At 33.8% G+C, this 19,299-nt stretch overlaps 1 protein-coding gene across 1 annotated transcript in view; it reads left to right on the top strand.

The window, feature by feature from the left end:
- Positions 1–14,248, top strand: part of DCN (decorin) — a 37,476-nt gene extending 23,228 nt beyond the window's left edge. The window contains exons 4-8 of the mRNA XM_084292864.1: positions 5,100–5,313; positions 5,533–5,646; positions 7,146–7,239; positions 11,523–11,661; positions 12,716–14,248. Coding sequence (XP_084148990.1) covers positions 5,100–5,313; positions 5,533–5,646; positions 7,146–7,239; positions 11,523–11,661; positions 12,716–12,910 — 756 coding nt within the window. The 3' untranslated portion in view covers positions 12,911–14,248. The remainder of the gene's footprint in view (positions 1–5,099; positions 5,314–5,532; positions 5,647–7,145; positions 7,240–11,522; positions 11,662–12,715) is intronic.
- The last annotated feature ends 5,051 nt before the right edge of the window (positions 14,249–19,299 follow it).

The following is a 19,299-nucleotide window of genomic DNA, read 5'->3' as shown; positions in this document are numbered from 1 at the left end:
AAGAACTTTTTGTGTGAGCAAAATAGCAGGAGAAAATAGTTTGACATCCTCAAAATTTTAGAGAGATTCAGAATGTTAAACTAAAGGAAAAAAATAGAATAAAGCAGTAAAATAAACAAGTAATTTATGATAAAATAAATGACATAAATATTTGCCCCAGTTGACAAGGGCAGTGTTGTGCCCTTGAAGAAAGGGCAAGTGGCTCTAGAATGCCAGAGCATAAGGATTATTTTTATTGGAGCAGTAAAATGTAGAGCCAGCAGTTCTCTGGTCATCTGTGCAAGTCATGTTACACAACACTTACTAATGATGGCTCAAACTCAGTGCAAACTAGATCTACACCAGGCTCCTCAGCTTGCTGAGATTACTCAACAAGCTTCTGTGGATGCGATCAAACTGTTTTCCACAGCCTTCTTTCCTCAAGTGGCAGGCTTGTTTCAATGCCATCTCCTTCTTCCATCCATTTCTTCCATCTCCTTCCTATGTCATCCATTTTTCCTTGCCTTTCTTAGTTATGTCTACTGGATCCACTTTACTAAAACCTACCTTAAGACACAACATAAAAAGAATCCTTGCACCATAATTTATTTATTTATTTATTTATTTATTTATTTATTTATTTATTTATTTATTTATTACCTTTAGCCTTTTTCTGTCTTAACTCTCTATATCTTGGGCCATTCAGAAGCTAAAACATCTGGAATTCAATTCAGAGACCTTCTTGCATTCAGGGCCTCTTGGCTATTTCAAGTTTACCGGTCTTTACTATTGTTAAAATGACTTTAAAAATAAATGCTTATTTTGTAAAATTCTATCTTCTGGTAAAACATAATTAGAGAAGGAAGTAAAGTTCTTTTGGGGTTGTTGTATTTTATTTTAGTCTGTTTGATTTGGTTTGGTTTGGTTGGTTGGTTGTTTTTTGTTTGCTTATTTTTGTTTCCCCTACATGTGCATATTCATTCCTAATAATTTGGCAAAACTTGACTATATGTCCAGGATATGAATATGTCTTAATAACTGAAACCATAAGGAAAAAAAATATTATTTTTATTTGGACACCTGATTCCTCAGCTTACAATTCTTAAGGCATTACTGTACATAGCAGCACTATAATAAAATAACAGGTAATAATATAGTACATAACCCAGGAAATTAAAAAAATTCCATTGGGTCAGCAGATTGATTTTTCAGTTTAAACCCTGAAGGCCACATGCATCATTAAAGATTTGATGTTAGGTAAGAGTACCATCTCCAGCTGGCAAAACAGATGTATCAGCATGAATTATGCTTGATAATAATTTGCTGATTGTTTTACAGTTCATTTTAGCTTTTGGCAAGGCTTTCACTTCAAACTGTTCTAAACCAAGAAGGACAGATGTAAGGATGCAAAAGCCACAGAACAGTTCCCTGAGATTCTCACATAATAAAGTTGTACCAAAAGATACAGTATCCCTCTTCCCACCCCCAGCCAGAGCAAAAATTGCAGATTTTGATAACACCAAGAAGAACAATGCCATGCTAGTTCCTACATGACTGCCACATGCACACTCTGCAGTTTGTCAGGGTATATTTTGACAAGAGCATGCTAGCAAGTGTTCCAAAATCTTCATGAACTGTGAGCTCTCCTTTTTGTTTAGGGAATAAATATTTGAGGCAGAAACCAGACCAAAGGGAGATAAATGGCCAGACTCCCATGGACTTTAATTGCGCAGCATTCATGCAGTCTTTTTTTCCTTTTTTTTTTTTTATTTTTTTTTATTTACTATTTTTTTTCAATTTTGTTGTAGTTGTTATTGTTGCTACAATAGTTACTGCTGAGGTAGTTCAGTAAAAATTAAAGTATCTTTGGAACAAAGCTTTTTTACTTCTCTGAGCACTGTGTAAATTGCAGATCATGATGAACTAGTCTATAGGTATTACTACATTGCAATATATAGTAATAAATATAACAAAGTCAATATTTATACTGTAAGAGCTGAATAAGAGCTGCAAAAGCTATGCTATGCATATCATGCTATATATGCGTTTTCCTATCCATAGGATAAGAGTGTGAGCTGGTGTCATCCCTCCCCTCCCCCCCCCCCCCCTTTATTTATTTATTTATTTTTAAAAGAATCATCTTTATTCCTTCCACCAAGAAAAGGAAGCATGGAAGAAGATAGATTAAAAAAATAATAATAATCAGTTCCTGTGGCTCCATTTCAGTATTACCCTAAGCTGTCACATTTCCATTTCTTAGGTTTGCCAAATTATTCCATACTAGCAGCATTGCAAGTGCTAGCTACGGTTCAAGCACTTTCAGCACTTTCAGATTGACTCTCATTTTAACCTCTGAGAATTGCTTGCCCTGCACAAAATTAGTATATGGAGCTGTCCTATAGCAAAATGAATATAATAACGTCCCACCATGCCATCTGGGCTATATTCAGGAAACTTAGTCCATGTGCATTTTACTTTTTTATTTTTTTATTTTTGTCTAACATCCCTTCCTCAATAACATTGCCTGCAGATGTTTTCCCTCAGATTTTCTTCTCTAGTTCCTGTTTTCACTGACCTCTAAATTCCCCTGAGTTTTTCATTTAATTTTATTGTGTTTTGTTTTAACTTTTGTTACATGCAAACCATACGGGACACATTCTGAGGAAAATAAACAGCAGCACTCCAAAGCTAATAACTTCTTTCTTTAAGTCTTGCATATAATAGAGTTATTGTGAAGTAGGAAAGAAACCCATGGGTATGGCTGGCCAGGTGCTCTGCTGGTGTGTTATCATTTGCTGTTGCTCCGGGAGACAGTAAAACTTCTCTTGCAAATTCTGATGTGTGGGCTTGTTTTTTCTTTAAATCAGCACAGTGGTGTGAAAAATAATGTAGGTTTAAAATAGGAGGAACAGGGTCTTAGGCAGCATGATGAACTGATCAGAGAACTGATGTTCTGGTACAAAGAAATTGAAAACTACAGGCTTGTGATACTTTTCCAATACTTTTCCAGCTTATATCACCATAGATATGTTACCACAGTGAAAGTATTTTTAAGTATACCTTTGAGAAATATCATCTTTTCTAAATGAGATAGGTTTTCTGAATGTTTGAATAAAAAAATGTTTTGTGTGTTTCTGCAAGATAACATGATCATATTCAGGAAAGCATTGGCAAAGCACAACAGAATAATCCTAAATACATGGACAGTTTCTGGTTTTGGTCAGGACTAACAGTTGTTCTTGGAAGAGCTTTAGCTATTCTCTGAACGGAATATTTACATTACAGGGCCTATCTGAATATATACCTGCCTGTTTCCAGTGAGAAGTATTTTGTATCAGAACATCAGCTGTGATAATCAAACCAAAAGGATTTTTATCTAAAAAGAAAACACGTTAAAACAGATAAGAAATAATAATAATAATAAGTTAAGGAAATATTTAGCTGAAATAAATAAACATTACAAAGCAGGATATAGGATAAAAATTACAAGTGCTCACAAGCCTAAACTCATTGAATATTGGTTTAAATATTTATGGAAAATAAAACTATGGTAAAACCAACAACAACAGCAAAAGAATGTATTTAGCAGTAGCTCATTCATTTATTCCATTATTATAATAAGAACAACGAGAGAGATTAATCTGTATAATTCAAGTTGTACTCTTCACAATAACTATATGTTTCCTGTGTCCTAATACCTGCAGTTAGTTTTAGTACACTAAGGGGAGAAGCTACATCCGTCTCCAAATTCTTACAATTTTCTCTTAGGAAACCAAAATTGATGTGTTCTTATGGAAGTTCTAATAACAGTCTGAAATACAAGAGAGCTGTGGCTGTAGCTTCCTCTGACCAATCTATTTATTTTGGGAGAGGTTTATTGTTAGTGAAATACTCTGCTGAACTGTGAATGACCTTTTCTACCTCCTCTTGAAAATGTGGCATTGCTAGCTAGCATTCAAAATTAAAAACAGATCTGCTCAACTCTATGCATACTCAGAGAAACCATGTACAGAACACACAGCTTGCTTTGCTCAGGATGAACTGCAAGAGAAGTCCGTTAGGGGAGAAACAAGCATCAAATACAATTTTATACTATTTTCTTACCCCTCTTTCAATTTTCTTGATAGGTAGGTGCTGACACAGATACCAATAAAAGTTTAATTCTGAAAACATTAAAAAAGTATTAAGATACACTGAATGTTAACTATAATATATGCAATATCATTTTGGGGGAGTGTATGAACAACTATTGTCTTCTGTTTCTGAAAAATGGCATGATGGAGTTAGTTAACAAAAATGCTCTATAGTTTTTTTCCAGTAATAAGTGTAAACAGATAATGCTATCCATATCTATATAGTCCATTATACCTAATTCACTGCACAAATATGTAAAGCTGTACGTCTTATAAGTAGATAGTAAACAGATGTTATAAGATTCATTCTCATATTTGTTATACCTGAAATCTTTTCCATTAGCCTTAATTACATTTCTGGCAGTAATGGGACTTTGCCTCTTTTATGTCATAGTTGATTAATCAATATAAGTCAGCGGTAAAGTAAAATTTCAAAAAATGGAGATCACCTATTTCAAAATGGAGACCACCTATTACAGTTAACAGAGTTTTCATGGAGGCCTCCCTTCCCTGACTGTACAGGGATCTAATTTTCCTACAGTTACCCAGAGTCTATATATCACAGTTAGGGGGAAAATAAATTAGATTCCTACACAGAAGAAAAAAACAACACTGCTTCCCCACTTATCTGTCTGGAGGGGTGAGGGAGGGGGTGGGGGGTGGGTGAGGTGTTAAGACAAATAGAACATTTTAATTTTATATGAATGTGGATATAAATTATGATTCTTCTGGATGTTAACAGAAGATGCATATACCTCAGCAATGAAGTACCTTTTGTAGTTATTTTTAAGCCTTGTTTATCTTTTACTGTTTCAGTAGTCCTTAATCTATTTATTTTAGTACTGCATTGTATTTTCTTCAGTTCACTAGACTGGCTAAAAAATGATCAAAAGACACCAGAAAACAATAAGTATTTGTTTTTAATATTTCATTCTTAAGATAATTTTCCAGTAACCATGTAAGATCTCCTTCATTATTATTCCACAGGCATTAATCCTTGTTAACAACAAAATCAGCAAAATAAGCCCAGCAGCTTTTGCTCCTCTGAAGAAACTGGAAAGACTTTACCTGTCCAAAAATAACCTGAAGGAACTTCCAGAAAACATGCCAAAGTCTCTTCAAGAGATACGGGCTCACGAAAATGAGATCTCCAAGTTGAGGAAAGCAGTCTTTAATGGACTGAATCAAGTGATTGTCTTAGGTAAGAGCATAATAAATTGTAACAAAATCAACACAGTGTATTAAGATGTTGTTCTTAGTTCACTCAGTAATTTTATACATAAAATCTATATACATATAGAAAGCCAAGAAAAGTAATGAATTGTACCTCCAAATTAGCTTTGATCTATTAGAGATCTGAAGTTTAATGGACGTTGATACATAAACTGAAGCACAGCTCAATAACATCTTTTATTGGCAGAACTAGGCACAAATCCACTCAAGAGCTCTGGCATTGAAAATGGAGCTTTTCAGGGGATGAAGAGGCTTTCCTATATCCGTATCGCAGACACCAACATTACTAGCATCCCAAAAGGTAAGGACTTCAGTGAATATTTGAGAGATCTACATAGGTGTAAGATGGTGACTTTTAGTCAGCTCATGAAAATTTAACATCAATAAATTATGGAAGTCTTTAGAGTATACACTACTTGACTGCTATAAAATAAAATTAATAAAATAAAATAAAATATAAAACAGCTCATTTTTTGGTCAGTTGGCTTTTATTTGCTTGAAAAAAAAATATTGTTTTACCCTTATGAGAAGCTCCACAAGAGGTATACTGTCAAAAGTAAGCCATTTTATTTTCTTTTGTTTTCCTTGTCTCATGCTTAAAATAAAGTGGAAGAATGTTTTCACCCTCCAACTTTGGTTTGTAAACCTGATCAACATTATACAGATGTAAACCCCCACAGAATTAACTGAAGCTCTACAAGCATAAAATCATCCTTCCATGAGTCTGTGGAGCTGAAGCCAAAAGACATACAAAACAGAAACAAATGTAAAACAGAAACGTTTTCAATTTTTAAAAGCATTTCATTGTAAATTAGGAAGGAAGGAAGGAAGGAAGGAAGGAAGGAAGGAAGGAAGGAAGGAAGGAAGGAAGGAAGGAAGGAAGGAAGGAAGGAAGGAAGGAAGGAAGGAAGGAAGGAGGGAGGGAGGGAGGGAGGGAGGGAAAGAAGGAAGGAAGGAAGGAAGGAAGGAAGGAAGGAAGGAGGGAGGGAGGGAGGGAGGGAGGGAGGGAAAGAAGGAAGGAAGGAAGGAAGGAAGGAAGGAAGGAAGGAAGGAAGGAAGGAAGGAAGGAAGGAAGGAAGGAAGGAAGGAAGGAAGGAAGGAAGGAAGGAAGGAAGGTTGGTTCCAATACAGAGGACATTATATTCAATTTATTCATTCTTCAGCCAGCAGAATGTTTTGAAGTAGCTCTACTTTTTTGAAAGTTAATACTAGTTGTTTCTTTCTTGCCACATTTCCTGTTTTGGCCCTTCCTTTGGGGAAACTCCGATAGTTAAAATATGTGGTAGCATTTTTTTTTCCCCTGAAAAACAAAATTTGCACACTAATATGTACCCCACTAAAAATAACATTAACATTGCTTTTCCTCATCTATGTAATCTCATTTTCTGCTGTTATTATTTATTAAATATCCAGGCACGAAGTGTTTATATATTTTTATACATGCATAGTCTGGCTAAAATGAAGACTCTCTTACACTATTGTATATGTCTTATTTATATAATCAGAAAGGCTAGAATTCATATCTATGAAAAACTTTGTTTAACTGCTTCTTAAGAATTAAATGCACTTTGATGACCTTAGGAGCTTGGACTTATTTCATGCCAAATAAATTGTTACTAGCAGCATCCAGATCCCCTGATTGTGAAAGTGCTTTGTTCTATTCATTGTTCTTGCCAAGTCTGCTAAAAATCATTTTTGTGACTGTAAAAGGAGCCTCAGCATAAAACAAGTCCATTAAAATGAATAGATAAATAAAATCCAGTTTTATCAAAAGTAATTTTATGATGTTCCCTATCTCAGGACTTCCTCCATCCCTTACTGAACTTCATCTTGATGGCAACAAAATCAGCAAAATTGATGCTGAAGGCCTGTCTGGACTCACCAACTTGGCTAAGTAATAATTCATTTTGTCTTTTTACACATAAATGTTAGTTGAAATTATAACCATCACAGATACATTTAGAAAACATAATTATGGGCTTCATCAGCATTATTATCACTGGAGCAGTAAATAGCTTAGCACAAAAATCTCCTAAGGACTTGTGCACTGAAATAACAGATCAAAACACTTTTTCTAACTACACTTTACAATTATTTTCAGTTATGAATGATGTATGCCAGGGACAACTATTTCTTTGATTTAAAAACAAACAAACAAAAAAAAACAAACAACAACAACAACAAAATAAAAATAAAGAAAGCAATTAAAGTTGTTTGTTATGTCATACTTCCTTCATTGTATTTCCATTGGTAATTTAGGCAGTTTATGTGGGACATAGCTTATGCAAATTCTTCTGGAAACTGAGGAAAAACTACAGGAGAATTAACAGACCTCTTGCCAATGTTTCCTCTGTTTCTCAAAAAAGACAAGTTTGTAATGAATCCAATAATATGATAAAACAAAACAAAACAAAAAACGTACAATGCAAATGAAAAAGGTTCACCATATTTCGTGGTGATTATACCTTGGCAACATGTGAATCTGTTGTTGAATAAATTTCTCTAGTTGTTGAAAAGTATAAGGAGAATTCCTGAAGAACAGTTGTAGACATACCGAATTATTTGTGAATTCGTTCACATTAAATAACGTGCTAAAATATGAAAATGAGCCTGTAATACATGGTCTTTTAATACCATGATACTTTAAAACACTTCTATGAAAATGGAGGTGTACTTGATCTACAAGACTATTACTCAAATTATTGGATCCAATCCATCAGACAAATGATTAACTTTGAATAAATAAATAAACAAACCACCAAGATCTTAATTTCTCAGGTAGACGGTAATTTATTTTACTGTGGGGAGGTGTGCTGTCCTTCAGATGATGCAGTTTTTCTGCTTTTTGACATTAATCTTTGGAAATCATGGGTAATATTGTTGGAATTCCTTCCTTAGACATAAAGCAGCATGTAGAAGTGCTAATGGACTGCTAAAAATATCTGTCCCTGTGCTGCTGCCATTGTGGTTGTGCTGTACTGAGAAACAAGATACTCTGCTGATTGTGGTGTGGAAATGTGGAGCTGCTCTGAGTTGGCACCAGTTTTTAAATTGTTCTCTGGCCTGCAGTCAAGCAAGAAATCTAAGCATTGTCAGAAATCTTCTTTTGCAAAGCTGTAAAGTAAGGCAAAATACAGACCTGGTGAAAAAGGAGGGCATTGGACATAACACAGCAGACATGTAGAAAGAAGGGAGCAAAGAGAGAGCTACAGAACAGCATTGGGGATAAATCTAAGGGAAAATATGATTCCTCTTCCAGTTCAACAAAAATAAGTTACCCAAAAATTATTTTTATTTATGTGTTTAAGACTTCAGAAACATGTGTGAGACCACTCTCCTGGATTGTATCAACAGTGCTCAAGAGTCTAATAGTTGCCCTAAAATACAGTCAGCCTATGAGAAACATTTTTATTTTATTTTATTTTTCATGCGTGTGTGTGTTTTAAATCATAAACTATTCCATGCATGAACTTGGTGTAGATCTACCATTTATTTTCTCTTGAATTCTTGCATTCTAACAGACCACCAATAATTCTCCTTTTGTTTGTTTGTTTTCCTTGTAAAAATACTCTTATGTCTTTCAAAAGTTTTCATATAATGCTGGAGTGGAATATATACATGTATATATATATATATGTATATATATATATATCTCAAGAATGTAGACTGAACAAAGACTTTCCTGGTTTCATTGAGGAAGGAGCTCCACGGGGGAGTACACACATTATACAAATATTGTTATTAAAATCTAGATCCTATTAAATCTACTGAAAAGATCTAGCTGCATACATTTCAAGCTTTGAATAATGCAGTTTCTTAAAGTGCATATAACAAAAAGTTGACTGTTGGAGAAAAAATATGAAAAAGATCTGAGAATTTCTTCCATTTTTAGATGTGGCTTTGTTGATGTGGAATGCTGTAATTAAATGAGCTGAAACACTATGTTAACAATTCATTAAAGGAAATAAAATTTGTCAATGTAGTAAGCAAGAGTCACTTTCCAATGTCCTCCCATTTTTACCATGTGGGTAAAAAATGGTGGGGGGAGAGGAGGAATGAAGATCATATTATTTCCTATTAATTATTTACTCTTAGTCAACCTGTGCTTTACATAGGAATCTTGTCTTATTTCATTTGTAAACAAAGCCCCAAGTGACTGATAGTTCATTCACATTTAGATGAGATGAAATTACACGTAATTTCACTGCTTATGAGTTAGATTTATTTATTTATTTATAATAATAGGAGTCTATATTTAGTATAGACTCCTCCAGTTTTACTCTTCCTCAAAAGCTTTTCCCTGCATGAGCTAATCCAGAGCTGGATCTTTTCCATATTTAATATCTCTAAATGGGTTACTTTTTCTTCAACAGACAAATATGAGAGTCAGTCCTGCTTTTCTCATGCTGTTCTCCCTAGTTATGAGACATCTGCTTATAGACCTGCATATAAAGTGAGAATTCAGATACGTGTTCACTAAGAACTTATAGTCTTCTGCCTAAATTTTGTCTTTGTTTTTTTCTGTTTTTGTTTGTTTGTTTGTTTGTTTGTTTTTCTTTTTTTACTCTTTATATCTGTTCCCAAAAGCCTTTGTAATTCTGTGGATCTCCAGGCCAAATTGCAAATTGCTCTGTAGAAACAAATCTCCCAAGTTTTATTAAAACTTAAGCTACTCTTCTCTACAGGAATTTTGTTCTAATAACTTTAAAATTAGATTAATAAAAAATTTTCCCTACCAAAATCTAGTAAAAATAAAGGGTGCTGTGAATTGATCTCCGAGTAAATGAAATCCTCATTGATGTGAATGGGAGATCTCATTAAGCTTTCCTTTGTCTTTTAATAATATGATAACTTTTCAATATTTAAATAATAAAAAATATTTAAATATTTAAAATATTTAAATATTTAAAATTATTACTGTTTATGCATAACATTAGCTAGCAAGATCTTTCTTTGACTGTTTATCCCTAAAAGAAAATTTCTGAAATGTGTTTCTGTTCTTGTACATTCCTATTTCTAGAAACATCTCTGCTATAAATATCAAGAAAGAATTTTTAGTTCTGTGATTTTGTACTAGATCCAGATTCTGCCTTCTGAAACAGGCACAAGCTACAAAGAATTACGGTAGATTGCTGTGAATCAGACTTTCTTTAAATTCGTCCATAGCAAATTATTTTATCATAGGGATTCTGATCACCCATATTAAATTATTTAATTGTTTCAGCTATTAGTAGGCCACATACTTTTTTCTCAAAATTATAAAAGGATTGCCTAAATAAAAATAATAAATAAATAACCCAAACTAGATGATGTATATCTAGCTTTTACAGAGGTAATTTTCTCAAAGGACAGCACGCTCACTGACAACAACTGCAGAATTACCACTGAATTCCTTACTGCAACACAGAACATTGTAACTTATGAGTGTCTTGAAAAAAAAACCACAAATCAATAAATACACAGTCTGATGATTGCAAATCTAAATTGTGTTAACACAGAGACGTGCAGATAGAACTAGGTTTTCCAAACTGGACATAAATTGTGTTAATAAACCAAGAACATGAAGTATAAATTGGGAGGGATGATTCAGTGTTTAAAGGTCTGGTTTGGAACATGAGGAAAATGTGTAATGTCCCACTTCTGTGTCCTGATGAGCAGATCATCACATATGACTCAGCTCCAGTTTCCAGTTTGCCACATGGCTCTTAACTCATGCGTATTTTGGGATGTGGTGAAGATTTAAAATTAACAGTTCTGGTCATCATGGGTTATGTATTTTGACAAGAAAGTTAAAGCCAGTGCTCCTAAAGTCCTGCAAGAAACTTTTATTCAGCTTTTAAAGAAAGGCCAATGGTTATGGGGTTACACATTACTATGTATATTACTGATGCCACAGAAAGGTGCCATACAATGGCATCAGTAATATAAGTTACGAAAGTATGCAGAACCATGGACAAAGGTTGAATGAACTAGTGATAATTATGATAGATCTTATCAGATGTCAGACATTTAAATGCACTTTTCTAAACTAGTTCTTTTGGTGAGTCTAAACTTCATGCATAATTAGCCTGGTCATTCCTACTGCAGTAGTATATAGATGTAAACACTCGAAGAAATATGATAAAGTGGGCAAGTTTGACATCATTTTTTATTTGTATTTTTATTTATTTTCTGCAGATTGGGTCTCAGCTTCAACAGTATTTCTTCAGTTGAAAACGGCTCTCTTAACAACGTACCTCATCTGAGAGAGCTTCATCTGAATAACAATGAACTTGTCAGAGTACCTAGTGGGCTGGGTGAACACAAATATATACAGGTATGGTTTATTATACTGCCTCAGAGAGCAATATTTGGAAGACTCTGTGTGATATGTATATATGGTTATTCAGTTTTGAACAGAAAAGTATTTGTGCAAGAGGTAACTTGATTCAAGTTTTGTAAACCATTGAATTGTTATAGAAAAATTGCAAAATACGGGAGTACTCATTCTGGTTTTTGTGTGGGTGTAGCTATGGAGGTGTGTAGACCTGTAGGCATTAATTTGTATCTCTAAGGGTAAAAAACAAATACGGAATTATTCGGAATTATTCGTGTATTCTTATTTCTTCTTTGCTCAGAAAACCTGCTTACTGAGAACATTTCTTCCATTGTTTTTGTTTGTTTGTTTTGTTTGATTTGACTCAGTGACATTTTTTATTTTTTCCCAAGAACCATCCCTTTGGTACCCTACAAAACCATGCCTTTAGGAAGGCAAAGATAAGAAATATATATTTCAAACCAGTAATATTCTTAAGCTCTGTGTAACTGATCTGCAAGAACCAGTTGAAATCTGTCTTCACTTAAACTGAGGTTTTACAGTAAAGAAAACTCCGCAAGAATGAAGACTCCCAAATGGAAATTGCTGCCTGAGTTTACCTTGGGAAAACTCATCAGAAATAGTTTCTATGGAGCAAATTAACCATCCGCTCTTTTAATTATTATTAGCAATTAATTTTGGAGTCATGAGAGAAAGTTGGAGAGAAACCAATCAACACCAAATACATTTTTATATACAGCACATGCTTCTGAACCACAGCACTATATTAATAATATAATATTTGACTTCCCTTTCAGTTACAGTGTAATCAAATGATAGTATTACTACTGGACTCCCTTGCAGGATTTCTGTTTTTTCTCTAGAAATTATTTCTAATTTGGTATAATCTAGGTATTTCAAAAAGTAAGAAGAATCAAATGTTTGTTTGGAAAAGTGGGTGTTTTGTCAGTCTGTATAGTATTGCACAATGCTAACCAAGTATTTGACATTAAATGATTTATGTTATTTGCCACAGAAGCTTTATTTCTCACTTCTGCATTTCAATACTTTTCAGGTGGTCTATCTTCATAACAACAAAATTGCTTCCGTTGGTATCAACGACTTTTGCCCTCTTGGATACAACACCAAAAAGGCAACATATTCCGGTGTGAGTCTCTTCAGCAACCCTGTGCAATACTGGGAAATCCAGCCCTCTGCTTTCCGGTGTATCCATGAACGCTCTGCAATACAGATTGGAAATTACAAATAGATTTCTAAAGATGGGGTTCAGTTGTATTTCAGCTAAAGTACCTATTTAGGTAATAGGCCTGTTCAAAAAATTGTTGCTAACAATTATTGCCAAATACCAGAAAGTTTACTTCAAAGTGGAGATGATCCATTGATGTAAAATAAATTAATCATTGCAGATCTACAAGATAAAACATGCCATCAAAAAAGAATTACTGACTGTGCTTTAAACTGACTTATTTCAGCCTTCTTTTCCAGCATGCTTTCTGTGGTAATTTTTGGTTTGCTGAATGCTACAGTTCTTCAGATTCCACTGTATATGAGATTCGGAGTAAATATTTGTCAAGTTATGATATATAAAAAAGAAAAAAAAAAGATAGTGATTGAGCATATTTTTATAGCCACACAAGACAAATAGAGGAAAAAAGGACTCTCAAGTCATTTTGAGACTTGAGAAGGTGAGAGTTACCTCCTTTAAATTTATTTCAAGCCCTGGAGGTTTTAAAATATCACTATAATACTAAGCTAATTCTGAATGTATCTATTTAGCAAAGGCAAATAAAATTGTTGCTAATGTCATTATTTTGGAAAAAAATAAAAATAAATTCATATTGTACACATAGTTTTTTTAAGTTTGACATTCTTTTAGAGCATTGCTATTCAGGATTAGTCTAACATAATCCTAGTGAACAAAATAAGTGGTCTGCGGTACAAAACCTATAACCTATGTCTGGAGCTCAATTACTACATTTCCTTAGGGATAATCTCTCTTAACTTAGTCACAAGAGTAGTTTCACTGACTTCAGTGAGGTTGCTTTGCAGACAAAGGTATTAGGGTTTGTCCATTGGTATAAATCCATGTATATATCTAAAACAAAAATAGTAACAATTCCCTGTTAACTTGTTCTACATTGTACATTTGTCATCATTGTTTACTGATTTGGGTTCTTCAACACTGTTTTTAACTGTTGAGCAGAGATATGCAGGCTCCCTATCTGATGAATTTGTGGAATTTAAATTATGAGCAAAAACAGAAGAATAGCAAAAATAATAAAAATAAAAATAAAATAAAAATTGCAAGGCCTATCTGGACTTTGCTGGGACACCATTTGTAGAAGTATCTTCTGAGAATGATTTGAAGCTGTGCAAATTGAGATTCTTCAAAACATTGTAATGGGTAGCAAACACATCAAAGGTAGGCTGCACATTTCTACTGTCAATCTACAAAGCTAAACATATACTCAATCAAAATATCACCTTAAAAGAATCTTCTGCAGCCTCTTAATTCTCCAAAGTCAATCTCTCTAATTTGTAAAACATATATGTCATTTATATTAAAGAATAATGCAATACAGGCAAACTCCAAAGTGTTTGTCTTTATTTTTTTTGTTTTGACAGCATGACATAATGTGTCATAACTTTAATTATGATTAAGTCCAGAAAAATAAACCTCTTTGATGTAGTGATAGCTATAGTAAGAACAGGTTATGTGAAAGCTCTTTTCTTCTCTCTCTCTTTTTTTTTTTATTTTATTTTTTTCTTCTCTGAGACTATGTGTCAACATGTTGGCACCTTTGTTTTAAAGAGGAAACTAATGAGTTCCAACATTTGCATCTGATTTTCTTCTGGGTTTCACATTTTCTGAGTGTTATCTATAAAACTGGAGGGAAAACCCTCCAGAAAATCAGCAGATTTTTTTTTTTTGGGTGGGGGGGAGGGGGGTTGGTTTTACTCTTTGGTTCTTAGTTGTATGTTTGGTTCTTAGATGTTACTGAAAAGAGACTTTATGTAGACAGCTAAACATTGGCATTTCAATAAAGGATATAGGCCTTTTTTAGCTTGAATTTCACAGTTAATATGCACATGATTCAAATTAACAGATACAACTTACAAGAAGAAATGTATTTAAAAATAATACAAATAACCTATTACATAAAGCTTCATGTGAACGTATATACAACTTACCCTTTTTCTCTCCATAGTTTTAAAAATCTCTACAGAGGTTTTCTTTCAAACTAGAAGCGACTTTAAGTCCAAAGGAAAATATCTGAAATTGGTCCTCCTCTGCCTGTGTAATAGCTATACGATACCAACTCACCAAACTTGCCTTCTGTTCTTAAGCACTAGGTATTCCTCGTATAGTTCATTCTCTGCCATCAATAAAGGACTGGAAATATAATAGGATTTTTGTTATTCCCAGTCCTCCATAATAAAAGACAATAAGTAATTCCTGTAGCATGAGACTCCAGCAAGATCATTGTAGGTGATCAATTCTGAATGCAAACACGCTCTTCATTTTCCAGACATAACGCAGCCAACTCTGCGATATCTAACTGACAGATATAACTACCCTATACTGGGTCCAAACTACATGCAACATCTGCAAAGACTTCAAAGAAGTGGGAAGCCCAATACTTTTAAAACTTTTTTTTTTTTTTTAAATACAGAACAAATGAGGGGAGGGGAGGGGAAGGCTTACAATAGGGTATAAAGTGTCAGGTAGAAAAAAATGACATATAAAATAGAAAAACTTTAGTCTAAACAGTCCATCTCTGGTCCCTTCATAAATAATGAAGATAGTAATCAACCACATCAACCATGGAATTACTCTCATAATGTTCTCATAAAGGAATAAAATGCTTGTTTTCTGGGGATGTGCTGAGGTATCCTAGCCCCTCCTGCAACCCTGGACCACAGAAGGATCACTACAGGCAAAACAGATGACCACCTCTCAGATTTTAGATAGATTCTTCTAGGAAGCCTATCCAAAAAACATATCCTAATAATCTGAAAATTCAAGCTGGTGAAAACAAGAGATATGAGAAGGTGTCGTGACAGATGCTCAGCTACAAGAATGATGTAAGGATTTAACAGCATTAAAAAATACAGCAACTTTTAAAAAAGTACAACTTTTTATTGCTTCCACTGAATACAAAATAATAAAAAAATACACACACACACACACACAAAACAGCACCTTGCCTGTTTTTGCTTTTAAAGACATATTTTGTCATAACTGTATTTTTACAATGAAGAAGACAGAGTAATCAAATTAGACAACAATGCTTTTTTGTCGTCTTTAATTAATGATGCCTATAATTTGTCACAGCACTTAGGAACAAACCTGCAAAATAGTTTCAATTTCAACTCCTCCCATTCAAAGGACTTTCCAATTATGGACATTATTTTCTACTGTTTTATGGTATTTAAATGAATAATTTTTTCCCTCATTCATTAATCTTATTAGAATGTTCATTAAAATCCTTGCAGGAGGTTTTTAACTGAAAAAAAAAAAAATCTCTTTCTAATTTCTCACTGAATTGACTAACTAAGATGTAAACAAAGACAATATCTTAAAGAAGCAACCTTTTTAATGCCTTACTTTATCTTGATAATAATGTTTGAAGTTCTTATTTTGCTTTTGAAGAAACCTTCCCTTCGTCACCCTCCCCCCTTTTTTATTATTATTATCATTATAATTAATGATATCCCAAAAGTTTAGGATTTTCCAAAGATATATATACATTTTTATGTTAGCAAAACCAAATAATAGTAAAGAATTTTATTTTTCAAAACTTAACAAGAAAACATCCAAATTAAACCCTTCATAAATGCTTGGTTTATAGGACACAAGAAAGCTGGTTTGTCTCTTCTAACATCCACCTGGTTATGGACAGTGACCACATACTTGATTACTGATGACATTAAATCTAATTTAATTTCCAGGAAAGGATTAACTTTTAAATCCTTAGTATCAAATCAAATACTTCACAGACCACATTGCTCTGATTTCCAGGCCTATAGTTTTTCTTCAGTTCCCTCCCTGGTTTGCTTCTCAAATCCTCTAAATACAGTATCTGGCAATAGATTTTTTAACCTAAAACAGTGAATAAATCTGTTAAAATCCTTTTCTTTTTATGTTTTTTTTTTTTTTTTTTTTTTTTCAGACAGATAGCATTGGTTATTTCTTAGTCTTATATGAAAAATAACCAAAAAGCCTATTTAATAAATTTCTGTTTGAGTCTAGCATTACTTTTATTCATCTTTAATTTCATACGCATAATACCCAGAAAAGATTACAAAAGTCTTTCTGACCCTAGCACTACTCTGAAGTGCCACCTAGTGTCACTGAGGCACAGTAACAAAGTTGGTGTTCATGAATTGTGGAAACCAGGAGGAAAGAGATTCTTGAGGATTTATGAAAATTCACTGCTGTGTTTTGCTGTTCTTGGTGATGGTTTTATTTGTTTGCTTGTTTTGTTTTGCTGATGTTTTCTTTGGTACATTTGTTGTTGGGGAGCAGGGGGAGAGCATGCAAATCAGAGTGTTTAGCTGTGGAAGCAATAACTTTTCTGCAAGTCCACAGTCAAATATTCTTTTTGTTTTGCTTGTGGATGTATTTTTTCTCATCCTCTCTTAAAGTATGCATTGCTCTGAAATCAGTTTTGCTGCAGGGCTTGGCTTACATCCCTGTGTATTTTTTTAAAAAGGAATCTTACTTTCCACCATCATCATCAAACTATTTCAAAGTGTTGGTGTTTTGTTGTTGTTTGCTTATTTTTTTTTTCTTCACAAATTTTAAACCACCAACGTGTTGTAGTTGGTATTGTTTTACTTAGAAGTAATTTATTCAATAATGAGAAAAATAATTGGGGAATGTACTTGTGACAACTTCAGGAAACATTGTGAAAGGAAAAACACGGACTGTGAGATATCGAATACTAAGTATATCATTGTCAAAACATAATAGAAAAACTAAAAGTAGTTGATAAATTTTAAAATAAAATATCACCCTTGTTGTGCAGAGGCAGCAGATCCTAATGCTCCAGCTGATCCAGTTGAATTAGAATAAAGTTTCTGTGCGCTCCCTGAAAAGGCATGGAAACTGCTTAAGTGTTTGAATTAAACTCAACACAAACACTCTAACAGCCAGACTCACCAATGGATACATTTAAGGTGACATAAGGAGCCTTTAGTCTCCTGCCCAGCTTCCTGCTCTGGTTGTTAAGCACTGTTAACGTACCCTAAGAGCCTGATGATCAGTCTGGACACAGGCACTACAGAAGGCTGATGACCCTGCCTGTTAAAAACCACACTTTCCTTTTTCAGATACTTGGAAGATGTGGTATGATTTCCTTCAAAACTGTTTTGTCAGGAATTTCCCTTACTTGGTGTATACATTGTGGCACTTAAAATTCTGCAGATTACCTCTACGTGGGTGTCTTAAATCAGCATAAAAAAAGAACATTAATGCTCTGTTACTGCCTCCTTAAACTGGAACTTATTTAAATCTCTGGAACAAAGAATGGAATTGGACAAAACTATGTAAACTGCTATTGTTTTAATCATATTTTTTACATATATATATATAGACATACTATTTTGGATTATAACAGAATATTGAAAAATAAAATTAAGAAATAAAGGGAACTAATCACAAAATCAGAATATCTACAGTATAAAGAAAAGCAATGATGCCATGTTTCTGTATCCACATGTAGGACAACAGCAAGCAACACAGTGAACAAGTTTTTGGGAAATAGCAAGCAATGTGGGCCTTGAATCTACAAATATTTACTGACATGAAAACATTTCCAATGTTTTCAGTTAGAAGACCAGAAAGCTACAGATGGGAATTCACTTTTATAGGAAAAAAGGAGAAGAAAGAACAGGAAGGAAGGAAGGAAGGAAGGAAGCCATGCACGGCCTTAGCTGCTTTTAAAATATCAAACAAACAAAAAACTACCTAAATGACCTCCAGAACACTTCAGAATAATCTGACACAAAGGTTTGTCCCAAGTAGTGTATTTGGCCCAATCTTGGATGAAAGGACTTGCAAATTATAATTTCTGATACATGATATGATGTTGTCCTTATATCCACAAATATATTTTGGAATTAGTGTGTTTTGTTGCTTCTAGCATTTGGCAAAATGGACAAGAGAAGATATATGGCTTTCTCTGCATAAATGGCTACAATTCAGAAAACTTTATATTTTCATATTCAACATTGAAGCAAGAAAATGTTCAGTATTTTTCCACGCTCTTTTTTGTTATCAATTCAATAGTATTAAAGTGTATCATATAAGGTGTACCATACTTGAACCTATTATTCATTTTCAGTTACAATACTCAAATAAATATAATCATAGAATCATTAAGAATGGAAATGACCTCCAAGATCATCTGGTCCAACTCCTCCCCTACCACCAAAGTCACCCACTAAACCGTGCCCCTAAGCACCACATCCAACCTTTCTTTCAACACTCCCAGGAACAGTGACTCCACCATCTCCCTAAGCAACCCATTCCCATGCTTATCTAGTCTTTTTGAGAGGAAATTTCTCCTAATTTCCAACCTGAACCTCCCCTGGTTCAACTTGAGACCATTTTCTCTTCTCCTATCAATAGTT

Source organism: Netta rufina, assembly GCF_964035555.1.
Source record: "Netta rufina genome assembly, chromosome: 1".
In the NCBI taxonomy this organism is placed as follows: Eukaryota; Metazoa; Chordata; class Aves; order Anseriformes; family Anatidae; genus Netta; species Netta rufina.
The sequence above is the reverse complement of the archived record's forward strand: the minus strand, read 5'-3'. Positions and strand labels throughout refer to the sequence as shown.